A 15,010-nucleotide genomic window follows, 5' to 3' on the forward strand; every position below is an offset into this window, starting at 1 on the left:
GGCGGTGGCATGCTGGTACTCAACGCCTAGTTACCCACCAGCTGCACAGCAGGATCCGCAGTGAGTACAGATAGAAGACAGATGGTAGAAATGAGGGGAACTAGTTTGAAATAACCAAGTTTCCTCTTGAAACGTCTTTTCCCAAGGCACCGCGAAGCCGCTGCTCACCATGTGCTGGGACTAACCACCCGGATGGGACAGAACCGCTTCACACACAGCCTGCCCGCTCCGCAGCTACTCATCCCTTCCCTGCCTCAGCTTTTGTGACGCTCTTTGACTTGGCTTGGTCCATGGAGGGGCCATTTTTGGGCTATGAAATCAAAGCTGTGTTAACGTATTAACTCCTTTTACTCTAAAAATGAAGTGTTCATTAGAATTCAGGGGGACTCAATACGCAGTTTTGATCGCTTACTTAAAAACAAAAGAAAGGGTTCAAAACCAAAAACTTTTTTTTTTTTTCTTCAAGAGGAAACCATGTAAGAACATAAAAGGCAGAATTGGCAACTTGAAATCCAAGAATGGTTTTAATGTGTTGGCCAAAAAACAAAAACAAAAACAAAAACCCCCCAAAACTGCAAAGTTCTGTGAGGTCTTCTAGAAATTTACAAGACAACTGATGGGCAGGTCTGCTCAGATTTGGATGTGATCTTCCCCCCTTTTAGAAACGACAACATATACAGTCCCACAAAATACAATATAAACTTTTTTTTTCCTTTCAAATCTTGACTGCCAGAGACGCTGCTTTTCGAGGCCTTCTGGTCACCAAATGGTTGGGCACACACAGCTGGCCTTCACTTCTTCAGGGGCTGGTAGACAGAGGCATTGGGATCAAGTCCAGAGGGGCTGGTCTCCACGAACTTGGAAGAGTAGTGGGGAGAGACAGGGCTCAAGGGGCTGGTGGCGGCGCTGTACGATATGCTGGGCATGACGGCCATGACTTCGGCTATTTTCTGTTTTAGGTCCTTGATTTCTTGGTCTTTCTGGAGGATTTGTCCTGCAAGATTGAAGACCCACCATTAGTGAGGAGGGGCCCACCTGAGGGGCCTTGGGCATGAGTAACGCCAAGCTCATGGTTTCCAGGAATGGGCAAAGCAATCTGTTCCCATAAAGAGCCTAACAGTGGGTGTTTGGGACACTGTGGGCCATATGTTCTTCGTGGCATACTTTTTTTGGTCCAAACATGGAAAAATGTAAAAGCCAGTTTTAGTTCATAGCAGTATATGAACAGGCTGCCAGCCAGTTTACCAAGAGGCAACAAGCGATTCCGTGCTGTTTTAACTAAAGAAGCCAGTTTCCAGGCTGGGGGCGGGGGGGGGGGGGCTCACACCTGCAATCTTAGCTACTCAAGAAGCTGAGATCTAAGGACCATGGTTTAAAACTAGCTCAGGCTTGGACAAGTCCATGGGGATCTTATTACCACCAAAAAGATGGAAATGGAGCTCTGGCTCAAGGAGTAGAGTGCCAGTCTTGAACATCAAAACTCAGGGACAAGCCGGGTGCAGTGGCTCACACCTGTAATCCTAGCTACTCAGGAGTCTGAGATCTGAGGATGGAGGCTCAAAGCCAGCCCGGATACTAAAGACCATGAGACTCTTATCTCCAATTAACCACTAGAAAATCAGAAGTGGGAGTGAGATTCAAGGGGTAGGCTGTACTCTTGAGCTGAAGAGCTCAGGGACAACACCTAGGCCCAGAGTTCAAGTCCCAGGACCTACCAAAAAAAAAAAAAAAGTGGAAAACAATCAGGCTTTGCTTTGAATTAACTGAGTTTGGGTTTTATTAGTATATTCTGAGCAGGCCAGTGGAGGGAGGCTGTGGGGAAGGAGAGAAGGGACAGTCGCCTTACTTCCCTTAGGTCCCCTCAACTCCAATTAATATCAAACTCTTTTCTTTCCTTGAACCAAAGAAGCTTCAGGTGAATACCACGCCGGGTGGCATTTTCTCTTTCTTTCAGACTTAAGTTTGACTTCTTTCCTTTGTAACCTGCAAGGATCCCAAGAGTCTTAGGACTGCAGATGTGGATCAAGCAGTAGAGCATCAGCCATGAGCCTCTCTCGCTCTTCAGAGCCCTGGACTGGCAGTGGAGCACAACCTGCCCGGGGATGCCAAGCTGCCCTTGGCTCCTAAGGACTCAGGGTAGAGTGGGCACTGTGCTAGGCAGGATTCCCAGGAGCTTCCAAATGCCTCTCAGGGGACTACACATCTGGGCATAAGCCTGCTGCTCACCCCTCCCCTGCTCAGCCACTCCTGCAGCACCACCTCCCAGAGAGGTTCTGGCCTCTCTGGCTGAAAGTTCCCACTGACCTTTACCAACATCTCTCACCTGGGCACTGGAGAAATATCTGCAAACCAAATGTCATAAACCGAACCCCTTCTTCCCCACTCCTTAGAGCTGCCAGGTTCCTCTTCCTTGCTTCACCCTGATGCCTCAGGAGACAGCTCCCTTCCCTCTCACTCACCTGTCTGGACCATCCCTAGGCCCTGTCCTCTCAGAGGACAGGTAGTTTCTTCACTGACCTCTGCCTCCACTCAGTCTCACTCTCATGCTGCTATTGGAAAACTTCCAAAATAAAGGCTAGGACATGTCCCCTTTTCTTCTCTTCCTCTGGGAAATCTAAGGTGTGTTCCCTTCTTCACAGGGCCTCACTCTGATTCCTCTAGCCTTCAACTCCCACACGTCCTGTGAACATCTCCAGAACATTCTTTTCTTCCTTCTACCTCTCCTGGTCATTCTCTCCTCTCAGAACTCAGCCCTGAAAGGCTCCTCAAGACCCCTCCTTGGCAGCTCCTCTGGCTTTTCTGCTTGGCTCACTCTAGTGCAGTCAGGGTCCCCAGGACCAAAACTAACTTCACAGTGACACTATGACTTCACCTGCTCTCTGTACACTTGCTCTAGTTCTATTATAAGCACAGGTGGAAGTTTCTATAAACTGCATGGTGTGAAGTCTCAACAAAATAAAATTAGAAGCAGAGAGAATCAAAATATCTCCTATTAAGCCAGACATTAAACATACTTGTTAAATGAAGCCTGGTAACAGGAGCTCATGCTATTAGGTATTTGGGAGTTTGGTTTTAGGTCATCTTAGAAAAGCTTTCAGACTCCATCTCCAAATAACCAGTAAAAAGCTGAGCTGTAGGAATGACTCAAGTGACAATGTGCCGGTTGAGCAAGCAAATCAAGCAAACTCCAGGCTCTGAATAGTTTTTAAAAAATTACTAAATGTACAATTGTCATTTTTCTATTTTTTTCCCCTGGAAAATGTAGTTATTTTTACATTAAAATGTTACTTATGTCAGCATATACTCATTTTAAAACGGATCAACAAATAAATGTTTTAATTTCTAGTAGGTATTGATATAATCTAGTTGACCTGAGACCACAGTAATTTGAGAGTCTGTGTCCTGGTAACCCCCATTGGACTTTTCAGTCCTGAGTGTGCAAGGATGGGGCTTTGAAGAGTAGACCGCTCTGTAGGTACCTGCTGGAAATACCTGCTCCATCCACCAGTCAACTGCTAGAAAGTTTTTTTTTTAGTGCACAGCTCAGTAACTCTAATTACTTAGTAGGTGGCTAATCAGCTTCTTGAACAAAACCCACACTGTGTTGTTCATCGGGTCCTGTTGTCCCTGTCTGGAAGCCTTCCACAGTCCCTCAAGTCATGCAGAGCCAGGCTGCTGCCATTCTTTTCTTCTGTGCCACGCAGGCTGCAATGCTGTTACCACCCCCTGCACCTGCTGCTCCCTTTCCAGGAAGTGGTTTCCTCCAGCTCACTGGCTCACTTACACTTGTCCTCTGTGGCTGCACTGTGTAGCCTGCGTACGCCTCTCACACATAACCTCCTCACCACTGATTTCTTTTTCTCCTGGTGCTTATCATATGACAGACTCTCCACTGTTCTCTGCCCATCCTTGCCAGGATTGTATTCCTCAACTCTCAGAGTGCCTGGCACACAGTAGGTCTTAACTATTATCTCCTAAGTGAATGGCCTGCTCGCCACACTCTCCTCCCACAGCCCAGCCAGCAGCTAGAAAGGAACTGAGCTCCACATCACTTCCCAGCATGGCCAGGTTGTCTTTTGTTGAGGTGCTCAATTCTCCCTGACCTCTTAACCCCAAGCTGCATCTGCACTGCTCCCGCTTCTTATCACCCAGGCTACAGCTCAGACACTGGCTCCCTGGGACACGGTCTTCTCCAGCTCCTCAGGCTGGTTTAGCTCTTGCCCTTCCTGTTCCCACAGGCCCATAGATGCTGCGAGGACAGCACTTTTCCATAGCTCTTTGCATCAGTATTTCATCAGTTACACCAGGAACTCCTTGAATATACGACACAGAATTCTCTATAAGCCCAGCATATGATACGCTTTCATCTCAAAATGAATTAATGTGAAGATTCCTATAATTCAATGGTGGCCACTTACCAAAGCACTTGAAGCTAACCCTCAAATGCTCGTGGTTCAGTGCTTTAAGGGAAGACTCATTCTCCACTGCTCTGGGCCACCTCAGTCCTGCCAACCCACTGGGCCCACCATTCTCCTACCCTGTGCAATCTCCAGCTGCCGTTTTGCGTCGCCCAGAGCGGAGAACAGGTCCAGCTTGATTCTCGTCTCTGCACTTAGGCTGTTCTCCAGGTGCTGTGTTTTGTCTTGCATGGCGGAGAGGGCTGACATTAGCACCTCAGTGTCCTTCTCATTTTCCTTATACTTCCGAAGCTCCTGTCAAGATCAAAACAGAAATGCTACAAGGTAGTTTTTGCAGTGATGTCTATGAATTAACCTGAAATCACAAATCACTATTAACCACTACTGTCTTTTTTTTTTGGGGGGGGGGTGGAGTGGGCGGGAGGGTGTGGGGGAGCTCGTCATGGGGCTTAAAGTCCTGAGCACTGTCCCTGAGATCTCTGGCTCATGGCTAGTACTCTACCACTTTAAACCACAGCATCACTTACCCCTTTCCTAACCACTACTCTTGACCTGGCCACTAGAACAGAATCTCGGTACTTCAACACTTTACAAATCATTCTGAGGAGCAAGGGTCAACTCTATCTCCAGGGTGATACGCACACAGGAAACCATTCAGGGATAATGAGTTCAGCAGTGTGTGGGGCACATGGCACATGATAATGACTCCAAATCCATCATTTTCTTGTAAGCCTAATTCAAGACCACCGAGAACTTGTAAATGTGGCTGTAATGCTACAGCCAAATGTGCCAAAACTCTTCTCTTACCCTGCATTAAAACTCACATAAGGCTTGGCACTGGTGGCTCACATCTCTAATCCTAGCTACTTAAGAGGCTGAGAGCTGAGGATCACAGTTTGAAGCTAGCCTGGGCAAGGAAGTTCCTGAGTCTCTTATCTTCAATTCATCACAGAAAAAGCCAGAAGTGGCGCTGTGGTTCAAGTGGCCCAGAATTCAAGCCCCATGACCAGCAAAAAACAAACAACAACAAAAAAACCCAACAATCAAAAAACAGACACACAAATATTCATTATTTTGATCATGTAAACTGTAGAAAAGCCCAGTTAAAAAGACGGTTGAGCCGGGTGTGGTGGCGGCTCACGCCTGTAATTCAAACTAATTAGGAGGCTGAGATCTGAGGATCTTGTTTCAAAGCCAGCCAGGGCACTAAAGAAGATGTGCGCTGTGGCTCAAGGGGTAGGGCAGGGCAATAGCCTTGAGTTGAAGAGCTCAGGGACAGTACCAGACTCAGAGTTCAAGCCCCATGACTAACAACAACAACCGACAGTTGAGCTGGACGCTGGTGGCTCAAACCTATAATCCTAGTTACTCAGGAGGCTGCGATCTGACAACTGAGTTTTGGAGCTAGTCTTGGCAGAACAGTCCATGAGACTGTTTTCTCCATTGAGATTTGGTTTGTAGAAAAGTGCAGCACAGGGCCGGGAGTTTGGCCTAGTGGTAGAGTCCTTGCCTAGCATGCATGAAGACCTGGGTTTGATTCCTCAGTACCACATACATAGAAAAAAAAAGCCAGAAATGGTGCTGTGGCTCAAGTGGTAGAGCACTAACCTTGGAAAAACCGAAGGACAGTGCTCAGGCCCTAGTTCAAGCTCCAGGACTGGCAAAAAAAAAAAAAAAAAAAAGAAAAGAAAAGAAAAGAAAAGTGCAGCACAGAGCACAATCTAGGCGAAGACAGAGATTCAACAGGAAGAAAGTCTTTTGTTTCCCATTACCTGAACTTTCAGTTCTAGGTCTCTAATCTGGTCTTCTTTCACCTTCATGTCCATTGTGAGCTTCTTGCCTTCTGCTTCTAGTTCTCGGATCCGGTTTCGTAAGGTTTCAGTGCATTCTCCCCTGCAGAAAAGAGAAGAAAATAAAGGATTTTGAAAACTATAGATTTACATTTCTCCCTCCACATCCTCGGGAACCAGTCCAAGATCCTAGTGGATGTCAAAATCTACACAATTTGTTTTGGTCAGCCATGGAGTCTGAACTCAGGGCCTCAGTGCTGTCTCTTAGCTCTTATCTCAAAGCTCATGCTTTACCAATTTGAACCACAGCTCTACTTACAGTTTTTGAGTGGTTATTGGAGAGTCTCATGGGAACTTTTCTGCCTGAACTCGCTTTGAATTGCGATCCTCAGGTATCAGCTAAGACTGTAGGTATGAGCCACAGTGCCTGGCTCAAGTTCTTTATATAAAATAGCACAGTTTAACAGTGTGCCAGTGGCTCACACCTATAATCCTCGCTACTCAGGAGGCTGAAAATCTGAGGACTGCGGTTTGAAGACAGCCCAGGCAGGCAAGTCTGTAAGATTCCTCTCTCCAATAAATGCTTCAGAAAAAGTCAGAAGTAGTGCTGTGATTCAAGTGGTACAGCACTAGCCTTGAGCACAAAGAAATTAAGGGACAGCAGGCCCTGAGTACAAGCTCCAGAAGTGACCAAAAACAAAAACAAACATCAAAAAAGACAAACACATAAAACAATAATATTAAAAAATAGCATAGTTTTGGCACATGACCTATGGACATCCTCCAATACAAGGTCATCTCTACCTCAAATACCCAGCACAGTGTTAATGACATGTGAATAGCTGCTTCAGCATACTGGGTAGGTAACAATAACAGCAAATAGTTTCACATGTTCAATGCCAACAATTCACACATTTGCTATCGTAGATGATTTAATCCATGTATGTGGAACCTAAGATATAAAGGGCTGCCTAGACCGTGGCTCATACCTGTAATCCTAGCTACTCAGGAGGCTGAGATCTGAGGATCAAGGTTCGAAAGCCAGCCCAGGCACAAAAAGACCTCTAGAAAATGGGAAGTGGGGCTTGGCTCAAGGGTGGGATGGTAGCCTTAAGCTGAAGAGCTTAGGGACAGCGCCCAGGCTGAGTTCAAGCTCCATGACCCACCAAAAAAAAAAAAAAAGTGCTGCCTGTACTATCACCACCTAACTCTGGGCCTGAGCGCTGGTCCTTAGCTTTTTTGCTCAAGGCTAGTGCTTTAACACTTGAACCTCAGCTCTAGTTCTGGTTTTCTGGTGGTTAATTAGATATAGAGTCTCACAGATTTTCCTGCCTGGACTGGTTTTGAACTGTGATCTTCAGATCTTAGTCTCAGTACAGTAACTGTCCTTGGACTTTCTCAAAGCTAGAGCCCTACTGCTTGAGCCACAGCACCACTTCCAGCTTTTTCTATGTATGTGGTACCGAGGAATCAAACCTAGGTCTTCGTGCATGCTAGGCAAGTACTCTACCACTAGATCAAACTCCTGGCTACAAAAAGCTGATTTTTTTTTTTATGCTCCAGGTTTTGTCAGTTTTTAACTTAATATGCTTATTCTATTTATGATCATTCAGCAATGGTATAAAATGATTCCCATTAATTGAATGTCTATATGGGCCAGATCCTAGGCTAGGTACTTTACTCAATCTAGCTAACAACATAGAGTATGTTACCCCATTTTCCAGATAAGAAAACTGATACATATATCATTAGTTCAAGCTCTTAGCCTGTAGGTTACTGAAGTAGGATAAAAATCAAGGTCTTCTAGCTGTCTAATACCATTTCTACAGACATGGTGACTTGACTTCATGCATACAGAGCAGATTAAGGTAGAGACGAACACGTACTGTCTCCAGCAGGGGTCAATCAATTTTACAAAAAAAATCTCTAGCCAGGTGTTGGTGGCTGAGGGTCACAGTTCAAAGACAGTCTTTGAAACTGTTATCTTCAACTAATCACCCAAAATCTGGAAGTGAAGCTGTGGCTCAAGTGGTAGAACACTAGACTTGAGCAAAAAAAAAAAAAAAAGCTCAGGGATAAAACCTAGGCCCTGAGTTCAAGTCTCAGGACTGGCATAAAACAACAAAAATACTATTAAAAGCCAACCCATTTGTGCTGGGCATGCAGCTCAGTGACTGAACACTTGTTTAGCATGCACAAGGCCCTGGGTTTGATCCCTCTCTCTCTTTTTTTAAATCTACCAATGAATTATATTTATTAAAGTATGAAGCACTTATTATCAAAGTCATTGTACTAATGAATGATCAACACATTATTTTGAGTCATCAGGGTAGCTTGGCAAAACAAATTATTAGCCCCATTATACCCATTATACAGGTGAGTTAAACTGAGGTTCAGAAATATTAGGTGGGTTGCTTAATTCTTTTTTTTTTTTTTTGCCAGTCCTGGGCTTGAGCTCAGGGCCTGAGCAATGTCCTTGGACTTTCTCAAGGCTAGAGCTCTACCACTTGAGCCTCAGCACCACTTCCAGCTTTTTTCTATATATGTGGTACCGAGGAATCGAACCCGGGTCTTCATGCATGCTAGGCAAGCACTTTAACCACTAGGCCAAACTCCCAGCCCACTTAATTCTTTTTTTATATTTTATTTTATTTAAAAAAAATTTTTTGCCAGTCCGGAGGCTTGAGCTCAGGACCTGAGCATTGTTCTTGGGCTTTTTTCTCAAGGCCAGTGGTCTGCCACTTGAGCCACAGCACCACTTCCAGCTCTTTCCTATGTATGTGGTGCTGAGGAATCGATGGGTTTGATCTCTTAATTCCACACAAATCACACAGATAAAATCCACCCATGCAGGTTTACTGTCTGTCCAATCCTACCCAGGCATCAGGTTCACACATCTGTCTGGAAAAGCAGCCTTGTTTGAAACACTCAGGTGACATGGACATACCTAGATGCAGCCGCAAATGCAACAGCCCGGGCAGCCGTGGCCTCTTCTAACTTCTTCCTTTTTTTCTCCTCCATTAACTGCTTTTCTACAAAACTTCGGGCTTCCTGTTCAGCTTTTAGCTTTTTTTCCAACTGGCTGATATTCTGCTTGTCTTTTTGCTTCATTTGCACAGCATTATGTAATCTATAGGGAAACAGTTGTCACTAATGTTTCACTATTTGAAAAACCCACTATAAACCCTTAAGAAACATGTCCTTTTTTCCCCTCCTGTTATTTCAGGTCAAGTAAATAGGAAGTTTAAACAGTAAATCATAAATATCAACTCCTACTGTGCCCAGAGAAAACACGTGCACTATTTAACAATTCCTGAATACCAATAAGAAATGTGTCTTAAATGAATTAGCCTCAGCCCTCCGTTCTCCTCTCTCATGGTAAGGGATCCATTGCAGGTAGTTCAGCACCCAGGCGTGGGGAGGTTTCTAGTGGAGGGGAGTAATTACAGATCTAACTGTAGTGCTGCAAAGCACCTAGAAAGGACTTAGGTAGCATCAAAGACCAGCTATGGGACTATCCTACTAGTGGGAGAAAGAGGCCTTTCTGCTGCAGGCTTTCCAAATCCATCGCTTAGAAAAACCCATGGCTTCACCTATCAATGTGAGGTGGACTTAGTATGAGAATGTTCCGTTCCCTAGGGGCCAATGCTAGAACGATCACTAACAAATGTTGGTCAACAGCACTGCAGTTTTGTTTTTTGTTTTTGCTTTTTTTTTTTTTTTTTTAAACCTGTCATGCTCTAGCTTTGGGTCACATTTCTTAACAATATGAGACTCTCTTTTTAAAAGGAAAGCCCAGAACCTATAATAGTAACTGCATTGCTTAGGGAAAAAACAAAACAAACAATTCCACACCGAGTCAATAAATAATTCCAGAATGAATTAATGGAAAGCTTAAAAGAATTCTCCTGAAGCGCTGACTTTTTGCTGGCCTCTTCAAATCAAATTGACACAGAAGTTCAATGTGATTTTCTAGTTCTGAGAACCAAAGTAAACGTAGTCTGATCCCCTGGAAATTTTCACTCAAAGAAACACGACTTTTAAGTTGTATAATTACTTCTTATCTTTTTTACTTACATTATCACAAGTGCTCAAAATTTATCTCACAAAGCTAAACAAGTTATTAAAAGAAAAGAAAAAAATAGTAATATCAGTTAACATGGTGTGCTGAAGTTTTTACTTTTTTTTTTTGGTCAGTTGTGGGGCTTAAACTCTGGGCCTGGGTGCTGTCCCTGAGCTCTTCAACTCAAGGCTACCACCCTATCCCTTGAGCCACAGCACCATTTCCAGTTTTCTGGTGGTTAGCTGGAGATAAGAGTCTCATAGACTTTTAGTGCCCGGGCTTGACTTTGAACCAAGATCCTCAGATCTCAGCTCCCTGAGTAGCTAGGATTACAGGCGTGAGCCATTGCACCCAGCTATATTTTACATATTTTATAAAACACATCTGATGCTAAAGTGAATATCTTAAATATTTTGTTTAAAAACTCTGCTAAGTCTGTGTCTCCACAAATCCTGTGCTTTAAGCCCTGGAAATAAGAGACAACACAAGGTCCAGGGCCAGCAAGGCTCACATACTTGTTCTGCAGCAGCTCGTTCTCCTGTCGGAGCTGGCCCATTTCCGAGCGGATCCCTCGCTCAGTGCTGGAGAGGGAGCTGATCTGACTGCGGAGCTCTTGTTCCACTTGTCTGCTGGCCTGCAGGTCAGCCTTTAACTTCTTAATGTCTTGTTCCAGCCTAGGAGGATAAAGATAGCATTTTCATCTAAGGGAGAGCACGGGGGTGGGGTGGGATGGGGCGGAGCGGAGTGGGGGGAGTTGACAAGGAACTGCTGTGTAGGCGGAGGGCAGAGGGCCCCACCAGACTCCTATCTATAGTGGACTTGGTTTTACTGTGAGGTCTACCAAGCCTTCATTCTCTTCCCAGGATGGGTTAAGGCTTGATTTCCCTCAAATGCTTATGATACCAGCAGGTAAAGATGGGATTTATCTGAGATACTAAAAAACGAGCAGCAGGAAGCAGAGTGGTTGAAGGCTATGGTCCCCTCCTCACTGGTGATTTTTCTTATCTGTCAGCAAGGAAGTCTGTTAAAACTATCTCATGACTCCCCAACTGAGTCTATCTTATTCTGTGCTTATTCTATTTTCTTTTTTTTTTTTTTTTGTCAGTCCTGGGCTTGAGCTCAGAGCTTGAGCACTGTCTTTGGACTTTCTCAAGGCTAGAGCTCTACCACTTGAGCCTCAGCACCACTTCCCGCTTTTTTCTATATGTGGTACTGAGGAATCGAGCCCGGGTCTCCATGCATGCTAGGCAAGCACTTTAACCACTAGGCCAAACTCCCAGCCCAGAAGCCCAGAAGTCTGTATTCTACCAGAATACAGACATAGGAAAGTAAACATCAGTTTACCCTCACATATTTTTTAAAAAATTATTCATGTTTTTGTTTTTTTGGTGTTGGAGTTTGAACCAGGGCCTTACATAAGCTCTATCACTGAACTACAGACAGCCCTGGTGAAATTCTTCCATGTCACTAATAGCATATCAAAGGTATCAAGATTTCTGAAGGGCAATGGCAATTTCTGTAAGTCCCTACAGATATCTTCATGTTGTCTGACCTCACTTAAAACAAAACATCGGTTTGCACATGATGACACACATCTACAGTTCCAGCTACATGAAAAGCAGAGTCTGGGAGGATGTCAGTTTGAGGCTAGCTAAAGCAAGGCGTTAGGAAGACCTCCACTGTAACCAGTAAGTCGGGGTGGTAACCCATCTTGCCATCCCAAGTAGGCAGAAGATGTAAACAGGGGTATCACAATCCAGTCCAGCTCTGACAAAACATGTGAAACCACACCTGAAAAATAATTAAAAAAAAAAAAAAAAGAGGGCCAGGAGTTTGATCTAGTGGTAGAGTGCTTGCCTAGCATGCATGAAGACCCGGGTTCGATTCCTCAGTACCACATACATAGAAAAAAAAAAAAAAGAATGATAGGGGATGGAGCTCTAGTGGTAGAGCACCCTGTCTAGCAAACATGAGGCCCTGAGTTCAAACCTTAGTCCAACAAAATGAAAAATAAAAGAAACAGAGAAAGGAAGAAAGGGGGCTGGGAGCATGGCCTAGTACTACAGGGTTTACTTAACATGCACAAAGCCCTGGGTTCAATTCCTCAGTACCATATACACAAAAAAAGCTAGAAGTGGTGCTGTGGCTCAAGTGGTAGAGAGCTAGCTTTGAGAAGTTGAAGAAAGTGCTCAGAACCTGAATTCAAACCCCAGGACTGGATTGGCGAAAAAGAAAAGGAAGAGAAAGAAAAGAAAGAGGAGGAAAGAAGAAAGGAACAAACCCAGCTTTATTTTACCATTAGGCAACTTCACAAAAATCTCAAACCCTCCCAAGCACTAAAAACTGAAGGTAATCTCGTAGGCGCTGTTGCAGGTCCCTTGTCCAGTACCTGGGAGCACGGCCTAAAAAACCTTGTGTTCCAGAAGTACTGCTGGGTCTCCTGAGGCGGCTCAGTCCCCAGGGAAGGGTCACAAATCCACATCACGCCACACTCTCCCTATTGTCAGGGTTATTCCAGGTCAGTGTAGTCTCAGAACTGCCCTGGCATTTAGACCACTGCCACACTGTTGCTCATTCATCTGAAGTACCCAAGGGACATATTCCCAAGCAGGTCAATGCTGTCAGGTGTATGCCATGAATTGTGGCTGAAACCTGCTAGGTAATTTACCTTTCCTGAAATGTTGATTTCACAGTTGGAGGGTTCCATGTTTGGTAGAAAAGATGAGTTTTTGGACGAGAACAGGAGTTAGTATGGTCTAGTAAAGGGATGTGGCATCAAGGTTCTAAACTGAATATTGGTGCTGATTCTATGTCTCTAAGCAAAATATGTGACATCCAAGCCTCAGTTTCCTCATCAGCTGGCAATCTCTGAAGCTGCCTCTGGTAGGTCTAGGATTTCTAGGCCTGACCCACTTAGAGATGGCTGCTGGTGTGCTTCTTCAGATCACTACCTTGGCTGTACCACTTGGGGTGCAGAGAATGTGGCCTGCACCTCTGCCCGCCAAGCCACACAGGGCCACAGCCCAGCAGAAACATAAAATTCAATCAGCAGAGGCTTAATATTTGTCAGTGTGCAGTTTCTTTCTTTCCTCCCTCCCTCCCTCCCTCCCTCTCTCCCTTCCTTACCAGTACTGGGGCTATCCCTTCGCTTTTTTTTTTTAGGGGGGGCTCAGTCATGGGGCTTGAACTCTGGGTCTGAGTGCTGTCCCTGGAGCTCTTCAGCTCAAGGCTAGCACTCCACCACTTGAGCCACAGCAACACTTGTCACTTTCCCCCCCCTTAAAGTCGTAGTTAACTGGACTTAAGAGTTCATGGACTTTCATGGGTTTTACTGTCTAGGCTGACTTTGAATTATGATCCCCAGATCTCAAACTCCTAAGTACCTATGATTATATGCATGGGCCACTGACACCAGGTTCATTTAAAATCTACTCTATCTTCCTACCATAAACTAAAAATAATAATCCTTCGTGCATGCAGGATACCGTGTTTCATACCTGTAATCCTAGCTACTCAGATGGTTCAGATCTGACCATTAGAAGCCAGCCCAAACAGGAAAGTAGATCCTCAAATCCCAGCCTTCTGAGTAGCTAGGATTAGGAGCATGAGACACTAGTGCCCACCCAGTTGTTTATTTTTAAATTTTTACTTAAAAAATAAAACAAAAACAACTATTTAGGGCTGGGAGTTTGGCCTAGTGGTAGAGTGCCTGCCTAGCTTGCACCAAGACCTGGGTTCGATTCCTTGGTAGCACATACAAAGAAAAAGCCGGAAGTGGTGCTGAGGCTCAATTGGTAGCGCTCTAGCCTTGAGAAAGCCCAAGGACAGGGCTCAGGCCCTGAGCTCAAGCCCAGGACTGGCAAAAAACAACAAAAAGCACAAAAAAAACCCAAAAAAACACTTACTCTCAGAAGACATAGAACTAAAATGCTTCATAATTTTCCTAACTGCTATCATCAACATTCTAAAAGTGAAGTCTGACTGAGTTAACCCCCACTTTCCCAGCCTAAGCAGCTCTGAGCAGTTAAAAATTTACAATGGGCAAGCCAGGTGTGGTGGCTTAGCCTGTAATCCCAGCTAGTTACTTAGGAGGCTGAGATCTGAAGATCACAGTTCAAAGCCAGCCTGGGCACTAAAGTCTGTGAGACTCATCTTCAACTAACCACCAGGAAACCTGAAGTGGAGCTGTGGCTCAAAGCGGTAGAGTGCTAGCCTTGAGCAAAAGAGCTCAGAAACAGTGCTCAGAACCAGAGTTCAAGCCCTAGTACTAGAGATTGGAAGTGAGAGACCCAGGTTTCAGCAGAATTGGCTTCCTCCAAGAGATGGAAGTAGGATCTATCCCATTCTCTCCAGTATTGCTGGCAGTGTGATGGACTCTTGAGTGTTTTTGATTCTACAGCATCACCTAGATCCTTGCTTTTATCTTCACATCTCTTTGTGGGTGTTTGTTCCAAATTTTCCCCTGGGAGCAGTCATACCAGATTAGAGCCCACCATAATGACATCATTTCTATTTCATCATTCCTGTAAAAACTGCTTTCAGATAAGGTCACATTCTGAGGCACTGGGGGAAAGCACTACAACGTATGAAACTGAGGGCATACAATTCAATTTATGATACTTGGGAACCTGGATATCATTCCTGGCATGCACCACTCTTCCCTTTCTACACTCAACGAATCAATTTGTTCTGCCACTCCAACCTTAAGTACACCTCAGACTAATTATCTCTATCTTTAC

General features: G+C 44.8%; 1 protein-coding gene across 1 annotated transcript in view; it reads right to left on the reverse strand.

Moving 5' to 3' along the window:
• Positions 1-505: 505 nt before the first annotated feature.
• Maco1 (macoilin 1) overlaps positions 506-15,010 on the reverse strand; it is a 63,776-nt gene continuing 49,271 nt past the window's right edge. The window contains exons 7-11 of the mRNA XM_090335535.1: positions 10,787-10,945; positions 9,156-9,338; positions 6,191-6,311; positions 4,538-4,712; positions 506-994 (exon numbers count right to left, since the gene is read on the reverse strand). Coding sequence (XP_090191661.1) covers positions 792-994; positions 4,538-4,712; positions 6,191-6,311; positions 9,156-9,338; positions 10,787-10,945 — 841 coding nt within the window. The 3' untranslated portion in view covers positions 506-791. The remainder of the gene's footprint in view (positions 995-4,537; positions 4,713-6,190; positions 6,312-9,155; positions 9,339-10,786; positions 10,946-15,010) is intronic.

The sequence above is a fragment of the Megascapheus bottae genome, chromosome 6 (genome assembly GCF_031878675.1).
Source record: "Megascapheus bottae isolate mThoBot1 chromosome 6, mThoBot2.hap1, whole genome shotgun sequence".
Lineage (NCBI taxonomy): Eukaryota > Metazoa > Chordata > Mammalia > Rodentia > Geomyidae > Megascapheus > Megascapheus bottae.